At 37.5% G+C, this 24,925-nt stretch overlaps 2 protein-coding genes across 3 annotated transcripts in view; both read left to right on the top strand.

Annotated features, from left to right (window-relative positions):
* LOC133451345 (serine/threonine-protein phosphatase 2A catalytic subunit alpha isoform) overlaps positions 1 to 4,546 on the top strand; it is a 17,641-nt gene extending 13,095 nt beyond the window's left edge. Inside the window, exons 7-8 of the mRNA XM_061730317.1 lie at positions 945 to 1,063; positions 4,282 to 4,546. Of these exons, the coding sequence (XP_061586301.1) occupies positions 945 to 1,063; positions 4,282 to 4,354 (192 nt within the window). The 3' untranslated portion in view covers positions 4,355 to 4,546. The remainder of the gene's footprint in view (positions 1 to 944; positions 1,064 to 4,281) is intronic.
* Positions 4,547 to 5,769: 1,223 nt separating this feature from the next.
* zgc:101664 (uncharacterized protein LOC450064 homolog) lies at positions 5,770 to 11,732 on the top strand. Of its 2 annotated transcripts, none has more exons than XM_061729777.1 (3): positions 5,770 to 6,027; positions 8,534 to 9,039; positions 11,097 to 11,732. In XM_061729777.1, the coding sequence occupies exons 2-3, from the start codon at positions 8,611 to 8,613 to the stop codon at positions 11,298 to 11,300; spliced, it is 633 nt and encodes a 210-aa protein (XP_061585761.1). In that variant the 5' UTR covers positions 5,770 to 6,027; positions 8,534 to 8,610; the 3' UTR covers positions 11,301 to 11,732. The 2 variants fall into 2 exon arrangements, with proteins under 2 accessions (XP_061585761.1, XP_061585760.1); XM_061729776.1 differs by having other exon boundaries at positions 8,440 to 9,039.
* The last annotated feature ends 13,193 nt before the right edge of the window (positions 11,733 to 24,925 follow it).

Raw genomic sequence — 24,925 nt, 5'->3', positions numbered from 1 at the left:
ACCTCACTTCCTGCCTCCTAAGTGGGCGTGGCCGCCCCTCTGACCTCACTTCCTGTCTCCTAAGTGGGCGTGGCCGCCCCTCTGACCTCACTTCCGGTCTCCTAAGTGGGCGTGGCCGCCCCTCTGACCTCACTTCCTGTCTCCTAAGTGGGCGTGGCCGCCCCTCTCCCCACATCGTTTTGGAACATACAACACTAGATACAGTACAACTTTCTTCCAAAAAGACTTAAATAATAAAAATAACAGTATTATTAAGCAAAGAAGCAAGTTTTATTTTAGTTTTAAACTTAATTTTATCCGATGGGAAAACGATGAGCCAAATCTGGCGAGAGTGTGTTGCTCAGACAGAGACAGGTCTCAAACAAAGTTCATTTTCTCCTAATCTGTTGGTCTGAAAATGTCCATTTTGGTGTCAGAATGTTCAGAAGGTTTGTGGCTTTTGAGAAATGGGTCCCATATTTACTTAGGTTACTATGGGGCGAAGGAATTGGTAATAATCTGTGCTCACGTTCACTTTTCCCATAGGACTCAATAGACTCAGGACCTACTTCCTGTCTCCTAAAGGGGCGGGGCAGTCACGTGACACAGATACAGGAAACACAACCGTAGTGGGCTGTAGAGTTTATTGAACGTCACTGCTTCGCCCAGAGCTGCTCTCAGCCAATGTCCTTGATGTTATCAGGCGGCTCCGTCAGTTCTGATCCAGGTCCACAGATGTTCCTGAGAGGGGAGGGTTAGTGGGGGCAGAGTCACCGTGTTTACATTCCACCAGGGAGATTGTGACTGGAGCGGGTCAGTTCTGAAACAGGTCCACAGATGTTCCTGAGAGGGGAGGGCTAGTGGGGGCAGAGTCACCTTGGTTACATTCCACCAGGGAGATTGTGACCAGATATTAGATGTTATAGAAATAAAGTTTAATGTAATTGACGTGTGTGTGTTTTCAGGGCTACAACTGGGGCCACGACAAGAACGTGGTGACGATCTTCAGCGCTCCCAACTACTGTTACCGCTGTGGAAACCAGGCGGCAATCATGGAGCTGGACGACACCCTCAAATACTCTTTGTGAGGAGAATACACACTCTATACACACCAGTACACTAATATATACACTAATATACACACTCATGGAGCTGGACGACACCCTCAAATACTCTTTGTGAGGAGAATACACACTCTATACACACCAGTACACTAATATATACACATATACACTAATATACACCCTCATGGAGCTGGACGACACCCTCAAATACTCTTTGTGAGGAGAATACACACATATACACACTAATATACACACATATACACTAATATACACTAATATACACACTCATGGAGCTGGACAAAGTGGAGGGAGAACCCAACGATGTGTGTGTGTGTGTGTGTGTGTGTGTGTGTGTGTGTGTGTGTGTGTGTGTGTGTGTGTGTGTGTGTGTGTGTGTGTGTGTGTGTGTGTGTGTGTGTGTGTGTGTGTGTGTGTGTGTGTGTGTGTGTGTGTATATATATATATATATACATATACATATACATATACATGTATAGATATAGATGTATGTATATGTATATATATATACATATACATATACATGTATAGATATAGATGTATGTATATGTATATATATATACATATACATATACATGTATAGATATAGATGTATGTATATGTATATATATATATATATATATATACATATACATATACATGTATAGATATAGATGTATGTATATATATATATATGTATGTATGTATGTATGTATGTATGTATATATGTATATATGTATATATGTATATATATATATATATATACCGTATTTTCTGGACTATAAGCCGCTACTTTTTCATAGGTTTTGAACCATGCGGCTTATACAAAGGTGCAGCTATTCTGTGGATTTTTCTTCCACCGCTAGGGGGAGTTCTAACCGGAATTAGAATCAAAACTAAGAAATAAATGCAAAGAAGAATACGCTACTTCTTCTTTAGCAGATAGAAGTAGAAGCAGATTTCAAACAGATAAACAGATAAATAAATAGCGGTTATTTTCTCTTGGTTCTGTCCCGTTTTAATCAGCAAAGTTGCTGCTGCGTTAAAAGACACTGTTAGGAAAAGATCTATTTAGGTACAAACATGTACATCATTTACAGTTCAGAATCATTCTGTACATGTAGTAAATATCTAATCTAACAACATAAATATCTGTGGGTTGCATATCTTTTTTTTTAAATAGAGCTGATGCGGCTTATATACAGGTGCGGCTTATAGTCCAGAAAATACGGTGTATATATATATATATATATATACATATATATGTGGGTCAATGACGTGATGCATATATTTTCTGAAAAACAGATTTTTTTTCAATTCAAAAAAGGTTTAAATGGATAAAAAAATACCATATATATGTCCTACTTGTCCCACATATGGACTCACTTGAATTTTACAAAAAATACTAGTTATTTGGGATTTTGTTGTTGTTTTAAGCGTCAAAATGTCATGTGGTGCGACCGTCCGACCAGGAAATCACTCTAATCACTCTAAATGTATTTAAATCAATCTTCTTCTATCTGGCAGGATTTCTGAAGTATCTTGTAGTGTGTAAGATTACAACACATTTGTAATTTTATTTCCATCATAATATACAAACAAAGTTTGACTGATGTCCATTTTATGAAATATCATGTGGTGCGACCATTAAAAAATAACCATTTATGTAAAATACTGAAAACTTCAAGATGTTAAGGAAATTAATTTATTTTAATATGAATTTTAATATGAATCATGGTCGCACCACATGACCTTTGTTTGATTTTAATATGAATCATGGTCGCACCACATGACCTTTTTTACGGCTAGTGCCAATTCATCTGGACAAAAAACTCCAAAAATGGACCTGTTGAAAATCTTTATTCGTCATTGACCCCCATGTGTATATATATAAATATATATATATATCTCTTCCCAATGTCTTATCAATCAGATCCAGGGCGAGGCCCCTGCTGCGTCCTGATTGGCCGACCCCAGACTAGGGATGTCACGATTACTTGTTTTCACTATTAACCGCGATTTTAAACGGCACGATTAATTATTCGTGAAGACTCCTAAACATCGTCACTTTCCAAAGATTACGCCGGGACCCGGAACCATAGACAGATCAGCGCAACTCGCACGGAACGAAAATAAAGTTACACAAGCGGAAGCGGAGCAGCTGAAGTGAAGTATGGATGAAGAGTTATTCCCCCCCAAAAAGCGCATAAAATCAGCTGTGTGGGATTATTATGGGTACCGCAAAAATGAGGAAGGGGTTATCGTTGACGATGGCTTTCCAGTGTGTAAACATTGCCGAAATAAATCCATTTATTTAATAAAAAATCCCGGCCCGCGGGGACGGGCTGGGAGCGGGCTCGGACGCGAGGCTGCGCTCCGTCGCGGGCTCTGTTGGTGGATTGTACCGTAGACCACTGCTGCTTCTGTTTTACATCCATTATTAAATAAATGGATGTAATAACAAAAGAGTCTGCTAACTTAACCGCTGTCTTCAACGCTCCGTTGTTTAAAAAACGGCGCTCTTCCGTGTTTATTCTGCTTTGGTTGTTCAGTAACACCGTCCCCAGCCCCCGACGTAAGCACGTAGCTGACATTCCTGCACTTTAACCTGAACTGAAAGGACTTGAAGCAAGTCTTCTGCAGGTGGCTCCTGTCCTGCAGCCTTTCACCACTTTTTTTGTTCCAAAAGGAAATACATAGCTAGCTTGTATTTAATTTCAGATGTGGTCTTGTTTATTTTCACTGTTACAGTATTATTTATGTTTCAGAGGGCAGCTATAAGTCAAAAGCTAGCTAGATGTTTTTTCCTGTTTAAAAATTCTCTTCTCAGGTCCAAAAGAAATGTTCAGAAACATTTTTGTAATACAGTTTACAGTTTGCATGTAGCATTTGAAACGTTATTACCCAAAAGGGAAATCCTGCTGTGGATGATTAACACAGAAGTGATTTTTGTTTAATTCCAATGGTATTATTGTCATTAATGTTGTACTTTTTGGTTACTTTTCTTTGTTGCTAATATTTGGCCTGGAAAATAAATGACATTTAAAGATCTCTAAGGAGTGTTCATGTGATTTTACACATTCATAGTGTGAAATTAATTAATACATAATAATCGTGATAATCGTTAAATCGTGATTATTTCTCTGACAATAATCGTACCAAGATAATCTGTCATCGTGACATCCCTACCCCAGACAGAAGCTGAACCAATAATAAACATGGAAATGTTTTTCCTCCTCAGCCTCCAGTTTGACCCCGCCCCTCGCCGCGGGGAGCCCCATGTGACCAGACGCACTCCTGACTACTTCCTGTGAGCTGTCCATCACCAAGCCCCGCCCCCTCTAGCCCCGCCCCCGATGGAAACATGGAAGTGCTGAAGCCCCGCCCCCTCACAAGCCCCGCCCCCTCCCGGTCCTGCTGTCTGTCTTTGACGACACGTTAACTCTGTTCTAACTGTTTCTTTATTTCTTTCTGTTGGAGATAATAAAAGTACCACGTGGACCAAATGTGCCATAATCTCATCCTTTAATCTGATCCTTTACCTGCTCAAACTCTTTCTGTCTCTGTTTCCACCACGACGGGTTTCTGTTTCTGTTTCCATGACGACGGGTTTCTCTTTCTGTCTCTGTTTCCACGACGACGGGTTTCTGTTTCTGTCTCTGTTTCCACGACGACGGGTTTCTGTTTCTGTTTCCATGACGACCCACACAGGCTTCTGTCTCTGTCCCGTTTCCACGACGACGAGTTTCTGTCTCTGTCCCGTTTCCACGACGACGGGAACGCGTTCTGCTTTAGTGGTAGCCGGTTGCTGCGGCGACGGCCGGTTGCCGCGGCGACGGCCGGTTGCCGCGGCGACGGCTTCAGCAGAATGTTGTAAGTTGAAGACGACAGACGTGTGAAATAAAATGTCCTGTTGACAAACGGCTGCAGCGTCTGATTCTTCAGGTTCTTACGGACCTGGAAATCCTGGAAATCCTGGAAATCCTGGAAATGAAACCAAACCTGGATCAGACTGTAGAGTTTAGTTACAAGGAGAAATAAAATCAGTCAGATGAAACATAACTAGACTTTTACAGCACGATACAATGGACATAATTGTGATAAAAAGCAGAAAAATAATTCTGAGTTTATATATATATATATATATATATATATATATATATATATATATTTTACCCCAGAGATTAAGGTGTTGGAAGATTTAGAAAATGACCCTTGAAAGTTTTTGGAAAGTTCTGGAATTTGACCTTGAAAAATGTGTAGGAACCTGTTCAGACCGGGTCACGTGACCGGGTCACGTGACCGGGTCACGTGACCCGCACCAGTCCTACGATTAGCGGTATATTTATATTTAAAATGTATTTTAAATTTAAAAAACATTCACTTCATTCAGAAAAAATGATTTCAATCAAAGAAAAAAAGTGATTATAAAGACACAAATCTCCTACCCATAATATGAATGAATGAATACCTTTATTATATTATAATATGGCCCAAACACAAAACAACAATCAAAAACATTTCCAATCAAAGAAAAACAGTTCAAATGCATTTTTTTTGATTGAAGTTAATTTTTCTTTATTGCAAATATATTTTTTGATTGAAGCAATCTTTATTTTTGATTGAGTAATTAACAAATTACCTCCATAAATAAACCTGGAGTTTGTAGTTGTTTCCTCTGAAACCGCCAAGGGGCGATAACGAGCCGCTCTAGTTTAAACCACAGAAGAAGAAGAAGACAAACCTCCCGTTTCACTTATTTATTTAAGTTTTATATCCTCCTTTGTCTTAAATATTATTTTAATAAGATTTATTGCCCGGGACTCTTTTGAAACGCTAAAATGTTACAGGGAGTTATTTTATTCACGCCGAAGTTTGTAAACATCAAATCTCGCGAGAGTTCCAGTCCTCGTCCTGTTAGCTTCCTAGCATGCTAACTCCTCGATGTTTGTTTACTTTGGAAAACGTGAAGTTTCAGGATCTAAAGGTTAGTTTTCTCACATGTTTATTCCGTATATGTCTTTCGTGTGTATATATATATATATATATATATATATATATATATATATATATATAGAGAGAGAGAGAGAGCAGATGGAGTTAATATAGAGATAGTTTTGTGTAAATAAGTATGTTTATATAAATATTTATAGGGGCATGTGTACAAATATATAGAAATATTAAACTATGTGTATGTACAGGTAAGTGTGTGAGTATAATTATAGTTAGTTCTTATAAATACGTGTTAATCAATGATTAGTGAATGGGGGGAGGATTAAATAAATTACACTTCTTCCTGCACGTATTTAAGATATTAAGTGTTAAAGGATGAAATTCTTTGTTTTGTTTTCTTATCTTCTCTTTAATTGTTGTTTTTACACGTACAAAATACAAATCAAATGAAATTCAGAATGAAATAAACAGACTACAAGAAGATTCAGATTCAGATTCAGAGAAACTTTATTCATCCCCGACAGGCAATTCAGGACAACTAAGCAGCAATACAAGTACAGTAAATCTGCTCAGCTGCCGGCCGATCGACCACAACGAGCAGCGACCCGACCGGTTTCTGACCGGAACAAAACAGAGAAAGGAAAAGGGAAAAAAAGGCATCTTCACACTGTATAAATACACAGTGAGAAAGTGCAAAAAAACACCTCAGCACAGGAAGCACATGACAAATTTATCATCATCATCACAAGACTTATAGCCAGGAAGGCGTTGAGTTGAGGGAAAACAGGTCCACAGATGTTCCTGAGAGGGGAGGGCTAGTGGGGGCAGAGTCACCTTGTTTACATTCCACCAGGGAGATTGTGACCAGAGCGATCGGCCAAACCGCTCTGTCATGGTCAGATTATAGAATCAACAATTATATTTAAAAGAACAGGCAGAGCAGTAATTTTCCGTCTGCCTTCAGTCTCTGGTTCATCAATGGCGACTCCAATCAGATGAATTTGTGATCAATTCCCGCCAAGCCGAGCTTCCAACTTCTCCAAGGTCTTCTCCATCTTGCCAATGAGCTCAAAGACGCCGCCAGCCTGCAAAAGCCTGCATCCAGCTTACGGCTTTGCTCCCCTAACGTTAAAGTCTGAGTGTTGATCACCTTGCTTGATCCTTCAGCCACGTCCGGCAGCTCTGAAAGAGCCAGAACAGCTGTCGACCACTTACGCGTTTGTCGGTAGACCAGGAATCCCCCTCCTCCGATCAAGAGAAATCCTGCTATCATAAATCCAATTATGAAGCATCTTCAACGTCCTCGACAGACAGAATCACCAAACACAACGGTTTCCAGTATTTGTAGGAATCCATTGTGTATCCAGTAAATGTCCCGTCGGGGCAGGAGGGCTCCCTTACCCCCTGACTTCTGATTGTGCTGAGAGACCAGTTAATCAATTCCATGATTGTAGAGTTTGGGAGGAGTGAAAAGAAGAGACTCTGAAGACGAGACAGGACAAAAGCAGCAGCAGCAGGACAGGTAGGGAGGGAGAGGAGCAGAAAAAGCGTCTGCCTTCGTCGAGAGCCGGAAGAAGAAGCAGTAAAATTAGTTGATGTACATTATAATATTAATATTAATTATTCTGTGATACAAAAGAGATGAACCTAGAGGTCCAGATCCAGACCTGCAGATCCAGATCTAGATCTAGATCTGGATCTGGATCTGGACCTGGACCTGCAGGTCTCGATCATGGTGGTGGTTCAATTCAATTCAATTCAATTCAATTCAATTCAATTCAATTTTATTTATATAGCGTGTAATTCAACAGATGTCTCTAGACGCTTTCCAGAACCAGAACATGAACATAAACATAAAGCCGGCCAGAACGCAGCTCCCGAGGCTCCGGCCTGCAAACATGCACAAAAGAGAAAAAAGGGGAAGAAACTACAGGAACGATGGACAAAAATGATAGTTATGAGATATTTATAATAAATAAAAATGGAAATGGAGAAGAGAGGAAGGGAAGAGGAGAGGAGAAGCTATATTTGAGACTAACTATTATAGTTTTGTTCTATAGCTGCAACTATGACTACTGACTCTAACACACTAGAGTTTACACTACCTAGAGATTTACCAACACCAGCTAGAGGTTTACTAAACACTAACTATAGGCTTTACTAAACAGAAATGTTTTAAGTTTAGTTTTAAAGGTGGAGGTGGTGTCAGCCTCCTTAACCCAGATTGGAAGTTGGTTCCATAGTAATGGTGCCTGATAGCAGAACGCCCGCCCTCCAAATCTACATTTAGATACTCTAGGAACTACGAGTAAACCTGCACTCTGAGAACAGAGAGCTCTGCCAGGAACATAAGGCACTATCAGGTCTTGTAAATAATGCGGAGCTAAGCCGTTTTGGGCTTTATATGCAAGTAATAAAATTTTAAATTGGATTCTGAATTTTACAGGTAGCCAATGGAGCGACGCTAACACTGGAGAGACGTGGTCTCTCCTGCTGATTCCTGCCAGTGGTTCCAGGTTAATCAGGTGTTCTGGTTTCAGGGCCGTAACCAGCAGATCCAGGTGATGGAGACGGGGGCGGAGCCTCCGGTCCTCTGACCCCTGACCCCTGAGCCTGCATGGAGGATGTGGTTCTGCACTACCGGTCTGGACCAGCAGGGGTCTCTCTGGTCCAGCAGCTGTTAGAACCGTTCCCCCTCCGGCCCCCCCCGGCCTTCCGGCCCTGGTTCCCCCCCAGGAACCGTCTCCCCCTGAGACCGGCCAGACCGGCCCCCGCCGTCGCCCCAGAACCAGAACCAGGAACCCCAGAGTTCTGGGTCCCCGAGACCCCAGACCTGGTCCCGGAGACCCGGGAGGGGGACCGGGTCCAGGACCAGGACCCCCCTCCCCGCCGGTCCTGGTCCGTCTCCGTCCAGCGGGGACTCCCGGGACCGGCGTCTCCGTCTCCGTCCCGGAGCTTCGGCCGCGTGATGTCACTGCACAAGCTCCTCCCCCTCCAGAGGGCCCGCTGGACCATCAGGGACCAGAACTGCAGGGACCTGGAGAAGGTTAGGATTCATCCATCCATTCATTCATCCATTCATTCATTCATCCATTCATTCATCCATTCATTCATTTATTCATCCATTCATTCATTCATCTAGAACTGCAGGGACCTGGAGAAGGTTAGGATTCATTCATCCATCCATTCATTCATTCATCCATCCATTCATCCATTCATTCATCCATCCATCCATCCATTCATCCATTGATTCATTCATTCATCCATTCATCCATCCATCCATCCATCCATCCATCCATTCATTCATCCATTCATCCATCCATCCATCCATTCATTCATCCATTCATCCATCCATTCATCCATCCATTCATTCATTCATCCATTCATTCATCCATTCATTCATTTATTCATCCATTCATTCATTCATCTAGAACTGCAGGGACCTGGAGAAGGTTAGGATTCATTCATCCATCCATCCATCCATTCATTCATTCATTCATCCATCCATTCATTCATTCATCCATCCATCCATTCATTCATCCATTCATCCATTCATTCATCCATCCATCCATTCATCCATTGATTCATTCATTCATCCATCCATCCATCCATCCATCCATCCATCCATTCATTCATCCATTCATCCATCCATTCATCCATCCATTCATTCATCCATCCATTCATTCATCCATTGATTCATTCATTCATCCATTCATCCATCCATCCATCCATTCATTCATCCATTCATCCATCCATTCATTCATCCATTCATTCATCCATCCATTCATTCATCCATCCATTCATTCATCCATTGATTCATTCATTCATCCATTCATCCATCCATTCATTCATCCATTCATTCATCCATCCATTCATTCATCCATCCATTCATCCATTCATTCATCCATTGATTCATCCATCCATCCATTCATTCATCCGTTCATCCATCCATTCATTCATTCATCCATTCATCCATCCATTCATTCATCCATCCATCCATTCATTCATCCATCCATTCATTCATCCATCCATCCATTCATTCATCCATTCATTCATCCATTGATTCATCCATTCATTCATCCATCCATCCATTCATTCATCCATTCATTCATCCATCCATCCATTCATTCATCCGTTCATCCATCCATTCATCCATTCATTCATCCATCCATTCATTCATCCATTCATTCATCCATCCATTCATCCATCCATTTATTCATCCATTCATCCATTCATTCATCCATTCATTCATCCATCCATCCATTCATCCATCCATCCATTCATCCATTCATCCATTCATTCATCCATCCATCCATCCATTCATTCATTCATCCATTCATTCATCCATCCATTCATTCATTCATTCATCCATTCATTCATCCATCCATCCATTCATTCATCCGTTCATCCATCCATTCATCCATTCATTCATCCATCCATTCATTCATCCATTCATTCATCCATCCATTCATCCATCCATTTATTCATCCATTCATCCATTCATTCATCCATTCATTCATCCATCCATCCATTCATCCATCCATCCATCCATTTATTCATCCATTCATCCATTCATTCATCCATTCATTCATCCATCCATCCATTCATTCATCCGTTCATCCATCCATTCATCCATTCATTCATCCATCCATTCATTCATCCATTCATTCATCCATCCATTCATCCATCCATTTATTCATCCATTCATCCATTCATTCATCCATTCATTCATCCATCCATCCATCCATTCATTCATCCATTCATTCATTCATCCATCCATCCATTCATTCATCCATTCATCCATTCATTCATCCATTCATTCATCCATCCATTCATCCATCCATTTATTCATCCATTCATCCATTCATTCATCCATTCATTCATCCATCCATCCATCCATTCATTCATTCATCCATTCATTCATTCATCCATCCATCCATTCATCCATTCATCCGTTCATTCATCCATCCATCTCCTGGTGACACTAGCATACACCTGTGTGTCGTCTGCATATTGTGGTAGTTTATTCCTCGACCTCCAGGTTTAGCCTGACCGTGTCTTCCCCCCAGGCCTGACGGTGTGTTTGTCCTCCCCCCTCACCAGGTCTGGCGCTGTCTGAGCCGCTGCGTCCGCGGCGCTAGGCTACCCACCTGCAACGCTAACATCCAGCGGCCGCTAGCGGAGATCTGGGTCTTCTGTGACGTCGTCTACGCCGAGCAGGTGGGACGCTTCCTGAAGGAGGAGCTGCGGCTGCGCGGGGGGATCGAGCTGTCGGTGCAGCGGCGCGGTAGCGTCTTTAGCATGTAGCGGCACGGGAGCGTCTTCAGCATGTAGGGAATCAAGCTGTCGGTGCAGCGGCGGGGGAGCGTCTTTAGCATGTAGCGGCGCGGGAGCGTCTTCAGCATGAAGGCGGAGCCTCAGACGCCGCCGTTGCCGGGACAACACAAGCCGCCAGCAGCATCAAAGGAGGAGAAGAAGAGCGTTCTGGTTGGCTAACTGTGACGCAGCACGGCGCTAGCTGCTATGGCGCAGCACGGCGCTAGCTGCTCTAGCGCGGCGCTAGCTGCTCTAGCACGGCGCTAGCTGCTCTAGCGCGGCGCTAGCTGCTATTTAAATAGTTTGTACAGGACTTGGTGAGAACTGGACTGAACTTGTCTTTTTTTACTATGTGTACATGTGTATATATTGCTGTAAAAGGAATTACCCCATTGGGGACAAATAAAGTTATTATTGATTGATTGATTGATTGGACACAGAACAATAAAGAACTTTAATCTGTATAAATATCAAATCAACGTTTATTTAGACGGGACAATGCATATTAATAAACACTACATTAAGCATTCCGGGAACAGGCCGGGTCTGACAGCTGAGCTCTGGTTGCCGCGGCAACAAGAACCTCCACTTAAGAACCTTCCGGTTTGGCTGTGACAAAAACCCAGATTTTGGCTTCTGACAAGGTCTCAAATAACTCAGATTTGTGATCAAACCGTAGCTCGTAGCAGAAAAACAAAAACATCGTGAGAGACACAGAACCCGGCAGATTCTGACAATCTAAATTTCTATTCAGATATTGATTAAAATGATTGAATAAGCTCAGTGGGAAGACAGAGTGAGATTCTTTTGAAGAAAACGTTTGATTACATTACAGTCAATGGAGACTGAGACCGGTATTGGCGCCGCTCTAGCCCCTCCCGTTTAAATTTTGTGCATACCCCGCCTGTCAAAGTCACATTTTATGAATCCCAACACCTATGTCTACATTCTGACCAAAAATTATGGTCTGCCTTTTACGGTTTGGCCGTGAGCTCGAGTTACAAATAAAAAGTCTGGTAATTCTTAACGGCTTCTCCCACTCTACCAACCGACATCCGCACTCTAGATTTGACAAAAAAGTGATTTCCGGTCCTCGCTTGAGTGCTCATATCTTGGAAAGTGTACATCTTAGGAAAAACCTGTTTGCTGTTGTGGAGAGAAGAGAAGTTTTCCTCCGTTTTGAAGTGTGAATGACATTTCTACGTGCAAGTATGAGAAAGTTACGTGACTCAGAAAAAAGGTGAATTTTGGCTTTTTTTTTTACCTCCTCCATCCACTTTGAATGGGGTTTTTTGGCCGTTTTTTTGGGAATAACTTTGGGAAAAATGGGAATTTCACCACCAAACATCACAGCACGCTATTCCCGATAGAGACACACGTTTTGATATATGATTCGCCTCGGTCGTCTGAAATCTGTAGGAGGAGTAGCGAACCGAAATCTGTCCGTAAAATGAATAGAAAACAGGCAGGAACAATAGAAGCCTCGGGGCTTCACTCGTCCATCGCTGCAGAGATCTGCAGGAGTGAAGGCTCGCGGTGCTAACTAGGGAACAAACATAAAACATACACTGACTACGTTTACATCAGTCAAAATCCAGGTTATTGCTAATATTCCGGTTACTGAAACATTGGGAATATTTCGTTTCCATGGTGATTAATCATTCAGGATATCTGGATCAAACCAGCGACGCGCGGAGAACGTCATGACACAATTCCCGTCATTTCTGCTTCTTCTTCCTGGATCCAAATCCAAAACAAAAGCTGCTTCAACTTTTCTCTCTCCTTCTTGTAAATCTTCTATCCCGGTACTTTCTAGCGTCTACAAATGCAGAAATGTTCATATCCTTCATTCCATTTATGAAGTGATTAGTCTCCTCCTGGTCTTGGTTTCTTTTTTTTTTTTTTTTTTTTTTTACTTTATTTAAAAGAATTATCACAAAACAGTTTACACGAACAGTATACAAATAAAAAACAGAACATGTGCAAGGGGTGATGTTTGTTATTCAAGCAGATTAAACTATAACACAAGTCTACGGTTTTAAAAGCCTTTTCATTTGTTGATTTTAGGATTAATTTCAAGTAAAGTTCCATTTCTTTCTGGAAAACAAAAAAACAAGGGGTTTTCTTTGAAAATGTACACTTATGAATATGGAATTTGGCAAGAAATAAAAACAGATTTATCAAAAAGTAACATTTTCCTTCTTTTTTAGAGAAAAAATGGAAACCAAAAACAACATTTTCCCAAAATAATAATAATATATGTAAATTAAAATCTATACCAAAGGAGTCAATAATACATGTGCTAATATCTGCCCATAGTTTTTTGGAATGAGAGCAAAGCCAAAATAAATGAACTGTTTCTGGATGTAAATTACAGAAGGAACAATTTGTATTAATGTCCTTTTTAAATGTCTGCATGTAATGGTTAGCAGATAATATTTATGTATGATTTTGTAGGAGACCTCCTTAACCTTATTTGTGATTAAAAACTTGCTAGGAAGCATCCAAGTTTTTTTCCAATCAATATGATCAATATGTGAAAGGATTCCAATAAACAGTAATATTAGGGGTAGCAACAATATCTTTTTGAAATAAGGCACGTAACCTTTTATTATTATTCTTTTGGGTCAGTGAAAAACATATTTTACCTATTGGGGAGTCAGTTGAGAATAAAACAGACACATTTCTAGACGAGGAAGTGCAACTGTTTTTAAAAAGCATTAAGGACCTGATGGAAAAGCATTAACTGAGAATTCTCCAGGAGTTACTGGAAGACGATGTCGTGATGAAAAGTCTCTGTAAGAAAAACTCCTTCCTCATTTAGCAGCGGACTCACCAGCCACATCCGGTTCTGGAACCAGGGATTTATTTCTAACTAGGATATCTCTATTGTTCCAAATAATATAACGGTGGGTGAAAAGTTCTGCTTCTAGATGAGAGTCCGTGCAAGGAGGACCTGTTTATGAAATACAGATAACTTAACCTGTTTATGAAACACAGATAACTTAACTACATTATAATTACAAGACAGTATGAAATGAAAGTCTCCAAAACGAGAAAAAATATGGTGGGGAATAAAATTCCAGATTGAGGTGGGATTCTTCATAACATTTTTCGCCCAATTAATTTTAAATGTATTGTTTAAAGTTTTAAAATCCAGGAAATGAAGCCCTCCAGATTCATAAGTATTCATGACTAAACTTTTTCTAATGTAATGTATACGATTTTTCCATAGGAAATTAAAAAGCATCTGGTCAACAGTTTTACTAATTTAATTATCTAAATGTAGTGAGATAGCAGCAGAAGTTAGTGCTTTAGTTATCAACACTCTACCCTTTAAGGATAAGGATTAAAGGATAAATCCCTCTGTAACCATTGATTTAGGTTTTTTTTTGTATTTTGAATAATTGGAGTAAAATTCCGGGTGGATCTTTTGATTCTTGGTGATTATAAAGCCTAGATATTTAACTTCATCTTTTACTGTTATGTTGCAGATAGAGCGAACATCACAGTTTTTAACAGCTAGCAATTCACATTTATTAATATTTAAGCATAGACCAAAGGCCTTGGAAAAGTCTTTAATAACGTTGAGGTAATAGGTATCTGGCTTTATCTTTTAAAAAGAGTGTAGTATCATCAGCAAGCTGAAAATATCCCTACCAGCTAGATTTATACCTTTAATAATGTTTGTTGTAAGAATGTGTGTACAGAGCAAGAATAAATGGGGTGAGATTGGGCAGTGTTAGGGTTAGGGTTAGGGTTAGGGTTCCCTGTGGAATACTCGGTGGAATCGTGGGGTTGTGCCAGGTTTTAATTTAATTGAACTATTGCTGTGAGCGTACAAAGTTTGAATAGCCTCACGAAAGTAGTTACCAAATCCAAATGTTTCTAATGTGTGAAAGATAAATGTATGTTGTATTGTATCAAAGGCCTAATAGAAGTGCAGGAAGAGAATAAAGAGAATAAATCTGTCGTCAGACACCAGGTAGAGTAGTCAAGGATGTCCAGGACAAGTCTGTCTATTTCTCATAAAACCTGACTGTGTCTCGTCCATAATTGTATCAAGGACGACTTTAAGTCTCTTAGCAAGTATTATGGCAAAAATCTTATAATCATTATTACAGTTTTTCACAATTGTTTAAACACATTTCCTGATAGACTACCTCACTTTCTCAAAACTCTAAATCCAAATTACAAAACTCACACACAAAATGCAAAATCCTACACTTCTCTTGCAAAAGCAAAACAGTGTTAACTCTTCACTAAACGGTATTTCCTTCTCAAACACAAACACATACATCATTTGAGTAGACGTTTCTAAGCACCCACTGAACACTGATGTGCAGAATGGAAAACACTATAGTATGAATGGAAAACACTAGATGAATGAATGAATGAATGAATGAATGAATGAATGAATGAATGAATGAATGAATGAATGAATGAATGAATGAATGAATGAATGAATGAATGAATGAATGCCTCAGTAGAATCCTGCATTTGTATGTTCACTGTTACACCTTCAGCTGTTGGATGGAATATATCACCATATAGTATTCTTATGTATAGGCTACTCAAATAGAAAACACACACAATTCTTTACTGTAACAACAAATACGTAATATTTTACAGTATGAGTAGGAATGCTAGTAGAAGTGCAGTGTTGTAGGGGCCAAGGGCGGCATGGTGATGGAGGACGCCGTGGTGATTGAGTCCAGTTTGTATGAGTCCAATATGTACATGTGTACGTATATATATATATATATATATTTTTCTTCTCATGTAGTTATTTTGTTATGTTTTTTCAAATCTTGCACTATAGTGGTTACATTGTGTTACAGTAAAAGGGTAGACAAAACAAGCTTTGGCTTCAGTCTACACCTTTTGGTCCTTGTTTGATATACATGCAAAAAAAACAACTTTGTATTGACTACTGACTTCTATAACGTGACCAAATAAACATATCCAATCAAATCAATCAAACTGATGGAGCACACATTGTTATGTTCCCTCCACGCTGGCCAGGGACCTCTGTGATGGCACGCTGGCCGATGATATTCCTCCCTCGTGCCTTCTTTTTACAAGGTTGAACCCGCTTCATCAATGAATATGAATTCAATGGTAAATTGCTGATTGCATATTGCACAACAGCCTTTGGAGTTTAGAAATGTGATTGACTGTGTGTTCTGTGTGATCAGCAAGAGAGGGAATTCAGGAAGAGTGTGCAGGGTATTGGGAATTGTGTGTAGTGTTGTGAGAAATGTGTGGTATGGAATGGGAATTGGAGTCTAGAGCAGTAAATGTGTTGGAGTTCAGCAGGATTGGTTCAGCCACCTGAAACATGAGTTTAAGGATGTGCAAATTGTGTCTGATGTTCCAATAAATGTGTTTAAACAATTGTGAAAAACTGTAAGTAGACAGATAGGCCTCCAATGGTCTATAAGAAGCACATCTTTATTAGGTTTAGGAATTAGAGTAATGATACCTTGAGTGAAGCTTGAAGAGAGCGTATTGTTTTCAACACTTTCTAGAAATACTTGTAATAAAAACGGGGCTAATTGATTTGAGAAGCATTAGTAAAATTGGGCAGTTAGAGCGTCAGTGCCGGGGGATTTATTCTTTTTAAGAGTCAATAGAATCCAGAACCTCCTTCAGAGTAAAGGTTTGTCATTAGAATCAATTATTTTCCTTTATAGAGGTCAAGTCTGCATTTGTAACGGCCTCATCATATTTAGAACTATATAAATGACCATAGAAGTTACAGCAGAATCAGAAATGAGTTTGATGTTTTCAGAGACGACACCGTTGATCTTTAACTGATGGATGGAGTCGATGTTTCTCAAGTCTGAAAAAGTGAGCAGAGTTTTGTTCCTCTAGCCGTCTCTTTCTCCACCTCACAAAGCTCCTTCTGCGTCTATATATGTGTATGTATATATATATGTCATCAAGTTTACCCTGAAGGTCGAGCAAAACCAGCCGATCTTCCTGCGAAATATCCTCTAGATCTCTGATAAAACAAAGCAACTTTAGAGATGAACTCTTCTTCTTCAATTCTTCTAGATTTGTTACTTCCATCCCTTCTCAGGAATTTGCCTCATACTTAAATAACTCCCAGTTAGAATTATAAGCTGACTCTTTCTTAGCTTTATCCCAGAACTGGCAAATTAATTAGTTTATTTCTTTTATAACCGGTTTATGCTCAAGAAGCGAGTGGTTTCATTTCCAATAAGAGGATCTATAGTGCGTAGAATCTGTTGCAAATAATTGTACATTAATGTATATTGCTCTGTGGTCGGTTAAGGGCGTATAAGGATATTAACTGTAATGTTATTTTCATTAACGGAGTTAGATACTAGCCACAAATCAATGCGGGATTGTTTAGTTCCCATTTTATTGCTCCACGTGAAAGATTTATCATTGGGGAATTTTTTCCTCCAAACAAACATCTGTAAGGTCACATTTCTCCATCAGCCTCTTTATTCTTCATTAGGAGGAGACGCTGGAGTCAATAGTGTTATCAAAGTTATATTATATTATTATATTATATTATATTATATTTATATTATTATTATTATATTATATTTATTCTTCATTAGGAGGAGAGGCTGGAGTCAATAGTGTTATCAAAGTTATATTATATTATTATTATTATATTATATTATATTATATTTATATTATTATTATTATTATTATATTATATTTATTCTTGCATTAGGAGGAGAGGCTGGAGTCAATAGTGTTATCAAAAGTTATATTAAAATCCCCACCAATAAAAAGAAGAGAGTTGGGATATTTGGAAAAGCCAATTAAGGATTGTGTTTTCTATCAGGTCCAGTAAATTATCATTCTCTAATTTAGAATTATAACCATACACATTGTTACGGCCCCCAGCCGTTACTGCTTTTGATTTAGTGTGTAACTGTACTTATGTTTTGTTTCTGTATGTTTTGGGTGAGTGAGCACTCCTGTTTTAATCCATCTTGTTCTCCCCACTGATCAATTCAGTTCAGATTGACAGGTCCCGCCTCCTGCCGCAGCCATTGGTCCTCCGCAGCTGTGGCAGATGAGACTGACGAGCTGACACCAAGCTGCTGGACCAGCTCAAAAGCAGCACACCTCAGTCAGCATGAGAGGGCTGCTACTGTTCAGTGTGGCAATCCTCCTCGCTGTGTTCTGTGCTCTTTGTGATCTGCGTTAGTCTGCGTTAGTCTGCGTTAGTCTGCTGTCTGCTTGTGAGCAGTTGTGTTTGAGTTAGCTGTATTAGCTGTGTGGTTTTGTAACTGGCTGTAGCCTGTATTTTATGTTATACCGAAGCAGTAAGGGTAAACCGCCATTTAATTTGATCCCCTTTTTCTCCTGTTTTTGTTAAGTTAGGAAGTTAGGCTCAGATATTGTAATTTAGTTAGATCTTTTGTTTCCTCCCAGGGCTTAGGTAGTCTGGTTGAGAAGATAGTTTCTTTTGTTTGTTATTTTGGCCTAGGTTTACCCCGAAGAGAAGCTTCACTTTCATTTTCTGTCATTTTGTTTCTTGTTGGATGTTGAACCTTGATGAAGGTAGTATTTAGGCTGCGTTCAGACTGCAGGCAAATATCTGATTTTTATCCCATCCAGATTGAAACTGGATGACTCTTTTGAGTCTGAACAGTCCCAAACCGCATGAGATCTGATTTTTGCAAACCAGATCAAACCAGATCAAACCAGATGAAACCAGATCAAACCACCTCCGGGAGGTAGTTTCATATCCGATCATTATCTCATTTGTGCAGATGCGTGTCAGTCTGAACATCCAAACACTCAGATCGGATATGACTGTCCCAGACGCTCCAAACCACCCGCCCATTTCCAGTTGTGGAGCTACTCATCCTTTCACAGAGAGCATGTACAATCTCTGATGTCACGTCAAAAACTATTATTTGTAGTTTGAGTGTTGCAAATTCACATTACAAATCATGTTGTAATAGCAGAAAAAAAGACCGCATTTCCACGTACGGTGCGGGTCGCCGCGTCCCCTACGCCGTAGGTCTGCGTTGGTGTAACGCGGAACCATAAATCAGCCTTCAGTCGCGCTGTGAGCCTGAACCTGCAGCCCGTCAGCTCATCAGGAGGAGAGGTTAAAGGTTAAAGGTTAGAGACGGGGCTGCCAGTTGTTCATTGCTGGTTCATTTAGTTAAGTTTTGTTAACTCTGAGCTTTGTTGGTTGGTTTGTTAGTTTGCTGGTGGTTTTGTTCTCAACACTTTTGTCTGGGACGTCGGTTCCTCCGCCGAGACACAACTTTTGCGGTATGCGTTCATTGTTATGTCTAAAAATGATGCGCAGTACCGACCCAATCAGAAACGGTACAGATATTTTGGGATTTTTTTATATATAAAAGAAATACATGACTTCACACAATACACGCGCTGGGTGACGCCTCCGCTCCGACGCCGTTGCTACGGCAACCCGTCAGATCAGTCAATGATGTGGCCCAGTCTGAACAGAACCAGATCCGATATGGACACTTGCTAAAAACAGTGTGGACAGTCAGCCCTGAAAATATACGGATATGAGAAGGAATCAGATATGAATCAGATATGAATCAGATATGAATCAGATATGAATCAGATATGAATCAGATATGAATCAGATATGAATCAGATATGAATCAGATATGAATCAGATATGAATCAGATATGAATCAGATATGGATCAGATATGAATCAGATATGAATCAGATATGAATCAGATATGAATCAGATATGAATCAGATATGGATCAGATATGAATCAGATATGAATCAGATTTGCCTGCAGTCTGAACGCGGCCTGACAGATCTAACTACCAAAAGAACAATCTGAATGCAGAACATTTCCATGAAAGGTATTTTTAGCTGTAGCGACTCCAGCAGACGCTCAGAGCCGTGATGTGAAAACCAGACCTCATTGTGACCTCCAAACATTTATGTCAGCAGATATAATAACAAAATAAAGTCTGTTTTAAGTTGCTTGGTAAACAAAAATAAGGCTTTACGCTTTACACTGGCATTAAGGGAAAATAAACTCAAAGACAAAGTGTCAAAGAACTGGAAAGAGTTATACAAAGAAAAAACACTCACTTAGTCGGAGTAGATCACTCATAAGGGGAACCGAGTATTGCAGTATTCGCATAGAAAGTGATTAGAGTTTAAGTTTAGCCAATAAAAAGACCAGCAAAATAAATAAAATGAAATAAAAACAAAACAGCATATTCCACTTACAGAACGGCCATCATAATAAAGGATATGGGGAGATATTCACTGGTTTTAACCTTCTTTTCTTTTTTTCCCCGATCTCCTATAAAACACTTATTGAAAATAATAATAATGAAAGTAAAATGGAAAATAAAATAACTGCCTCTGATCAGAGTTAAAATGAACTCAGATTACTGATTTAGGTGTTTGAGTTAAAGAATAAATGGAGCAGCCTATCACAATACTGAACCATAACTGATCGTCTTAGGGAGGAAGATTCACTTGGATCCATTGATGAAGCTCGACCTCCAACGAAGCGGAGCCTTCCCCTCCTCTCCAGCCTTCTCCATCATTGGCCACAGTTTATTTCTTCGTTCTCTGTCCTCTTTTGAGAGATCCTCTGCAAATCTGAGGCCGCTGCCCCGTAGAAAGTGGGATGTTTTGGCAGTTTTCCACACTGCATCTCTGAGGAATCGTGATGAGAACGGGATGATTCACCTCTTGGTTTGGGATCGTTTGGTCGTTTGTTGCCCAGACCGTGCACCACATCCATGTTGTCAGCGAGCTGGTTTTTTTGTTCTGGCAAAACTTCTTGACAGATTTGAATGGCTTTTTGTCGCACATTTTCCTTCTCCGTCTCTTCCACGCCATGGAGTCGCCAGTTCCACCGTCGGGAGTCTCTCTCCAAGTCAGAGTCTTCTGTTGACACACGTGCACTCGCTTTTCCTCACCAGAGGCTTGTTTCTCAATCGTAGATATTTTAACTTTCATGTCTTTCATTTCTGCACAGGCAAAGTCAATAGTTTTTTGGAGATCTTCTATTTTCATTGCGTTTTCACTGACCATCTTCTCAATGCTGTCAGATCTGGTGTTTATCCGTGCAGATAGAGCGGTAACGATGTAACGATGAGCTAACGATGTCGCTGCAGTTACACTCGGCATTTTCGCGGCATTCATCGTTTTTTTTGCTTGGGGTCACAGGGAGAGGAGGAAATTCGTCGGAATCTGAGCCAGGAACAATCCTGGTAGCGGTGTAACTGTGACAATTGTCTATTAGCACATTACCTTCTTTAGCATTAGCTCCAAGCAAAGTTGTGTTGAGGCCTTCCGTTGATCGACTTCTGTCGCTTCTGTCTCGTTTTGGAGGCATTTAAGTTCTTCTCTTCTGTGCCGGTCGTGTTGCACCGTCTTTAAAAATGATTTTGTCCGGAAAAAAAGAAAAAGAAAAGAGCTGTAACTCAATCTACTGTTGTAAAAATGAACTCTACAGAACTCGGTGAAAGCATGTGCTCACCCGGCCTCCTGGTCTTGTTTCTCCGTGTTTAGAAGAACTTCCTGGACTCTAAAGACCAGGATTCCTTGTGAACAGAGCATGTGCAGAAAACAACTTCCTGTTCCGTTTGATGGAGATATTCTGTTACGTTTACATGACCCAATATTCAGTTTTAAAAGGAGTAACCCAGGGGAATATTGGGGTTTTTAAAACCCGAATATGAGCAAAATCTGGTTATTAAAGGAGTTATTGGTGTTTACATGGCCGTGTAACCGGGTTATTGATCATATTCAGGTTTTAAAAGGTTATTGATGCTGGAAACACAGTCATAGTAGAAAAATAGATTTAGCAGCTTTTAAAAGCAGAATGGATTTATCTAAAGTGACTTGAGCAAAAAATTCATATTACAATAATGAAATAGCAGTGATATATATTTAATATAATATGATATTACGGTAGTTGTGTGACGTACAAAGTGAGTGTTGCACATTATAGTACGTACGAATTAAAACAGATAATTAACATTAAGACAAACTACACAAGTTTAAGCCATGAAAGATTTTATAGATCAAAATAGCCTCATTATATTTTATAATGTCTATTTCATATTTAACTAGACCTGAAGGATAAATTAACTTTATTTCATATTTAACTAGTTAGACCTGAAGGATAATTTAGTGACAATAACGAAGCTAAAGCTGGAGATTGTAACGTTCCAGCTCGGCCTAACGTTACTAACGTTAGTAACGTTAGTAACGTTACTAACGTTACTAACGTTAGTAACGTTAGTAACGTTAGTAACGTTACTAACGTTACTCCTTCCACGTCTGACGAAGTTTCATCAACCGTAAACTCATGTAGCTAAAAACCCAGTCAGGAATTATAGAAGCAGAATAAAACACAAGTTATTATAATAATAACCCAGTCAGGAATTGGAGAATAAAACACAAGTTATTATAATAATAACCCAGTCAGGAATTGGAGAATAAAACACATTCAACAGTTATTATTATAATTAAAACTAATATGTCTGGAGCCGTAAACAATGAAAAGTCTTGTATCAGAATTAGAATGAAGACGGTAGAAATATAGGATTTATATTTGTGTGATAGTTTTCCCCCAGACTTCCACCAGTCCGTCCCTAGCAACAGTGGTTGCTAAGGACCCGCTGGTTGCCATGACGAACTCGCTGCTTTAATATCTGCTTTACCGGATATTAGTTTATAATTAAGATGAAAACCCGTTACCGCTCATTTACACTTCCACCTAATATAATATATATAATATAATATAATATAATATAATATAATATAATATAATATAATATAATATAATATATATATAATATAATATAATATAATATAATATAATATAATATATATAATATAATATAATATAATATAATATAATATATATAATATAATATAATATAATATATATAATATAATATAATATAATATAATATAATATATATAATATAATATAATATATATAATATAATATAATATATATAATATAATATAATATAATATAATATAATATATATAATATAATATAATATAATATATATAATATAATATAATATAATATATATAATATAATATAATATAATATATATAATATAATATAATATAATATAATATATATAATATAATATAATATAATATATATAATATAATATAATATAATATATATAATATAATATAATATAATATAATATATATAATATAATATAATATAATATATATAATATATATAATATAATATAATATAATATAATATAATATAATATAATATAATATAATATAATATATATAATATATATAATATAATATAATATAATATAATATAATATAATATAATATAATATAATATAATATAATATAATATATATAATATAATATAATATAATATATATAATATATATAATATAATATAATATAATATAATATAATATAATATAATATAATCTCATTTACACTTCCACCTAATATAATATATATAATATAATATAATATAATATAATATAATATAATATAATATATATAATATAATATAATATAATATATATAATATAATATAATATAATATAATATAATATAATATAATATAATATAATATATATAATATAATATAATATAATATAATATATATAATATAATATAATATAATATTATATTATATAATATAATATATATAATATAATATAATATAATATAATTAATATAATATAATATAATATAATATATATAATATAATATAATATAATATAATATAATATAATATAATATATATAATATAATATAATATAATATAATATAATATAATATAATATAATTAATATAATATAATATAATATATATAATATAATATAATATAATATAATATAATATAATATAATATAATATAATATAATATAATATATATAATATAATATAATATAATATAATATAATATAATATAATATAATATAATATAAGGCTAAAGACGTTTTAAAATAATGAATGAGGTTTATCCATGTCATGATTTTTTACATAAAAGGTTTAATTTAGATTTTAATAATTGTACTTTTTGTAACAGACATGGAAACTTAGAGCTTCTTTGTTTCTCTCGTTTCTAACCAGGACCTTTATGAAGTTTTAATACTGGATAATGTAATAATTAAACCATTCCTATTCTGACATTTAAAGCATTAAAGTTGGTTTACAAGTGGAGGACAAAAAAATAGACTTTGGAATCAATCATTTAATTATATTGGCTAAATTATGTATTCATAAATGTTGTTTTTTGAAAATGAATCCAATCTTTATTGCATATCTAAAGGAAATAATTCAGTACAAAAAATATTTAAAATCTTGCATGATTGAAAAAGCCCAGCATGTTCAGAAGAATCTTTGTTCCTAATTCCTCACTCATCACTGGCGTTTTTATTTATTTATTTTTTTTATTTTTTTTAATTTTTATTTTATTTATTTTATTTTATTTTTTTATTTTATTGTTTATTCCTTTTCTTTCTTTTTCGCTCTGTATCTTTGTTTTGTTTTATTGTTTTACTCATCGGTCGCTCAGTTTTCTTTGATGCAAATGTTTTTCTGGAATCAATAATGTGCCTTGTTTTTTTTTGTAAAATCAATGAG

This window comes from Cololabis saira, chromosome 9, assembly GCF_033807715.1.
Source record: "Cololabis saira isolate AMF1-May2022 chromosome 9, fColSai1.1, whole genome shotgun sequence".
In the NCBI taxonomy this organism is placed as follows: Eukaryota; Metazoa; Chordata; class Actinopteri; order Beloniformes; family Belonidae; genus Cololabis; species Cololabis saira.
Note: the sequence above shows the minus strand (reverse complement) of the source record. Positions and strands in the feature narration are given on the sequence as shown.

Bases quoted from the DNA above. Each gene is read 5' to 3' on its own strand.
- zgc:101664 (XM_061729777.1), top strand. From the start codon at position 8,611: ATGGAGGATGTGGTTCTGCACTACCGGTCTGGACCAGCAGGGGTCTCT. The intron at 9,040-11,096 runs GTTAGGATTCAT...CCCCCTCACCAG, and splicing joins ACTGCAGGGACCTGGAGAAG to GTCTGGCGCTGTCTGAGCCG.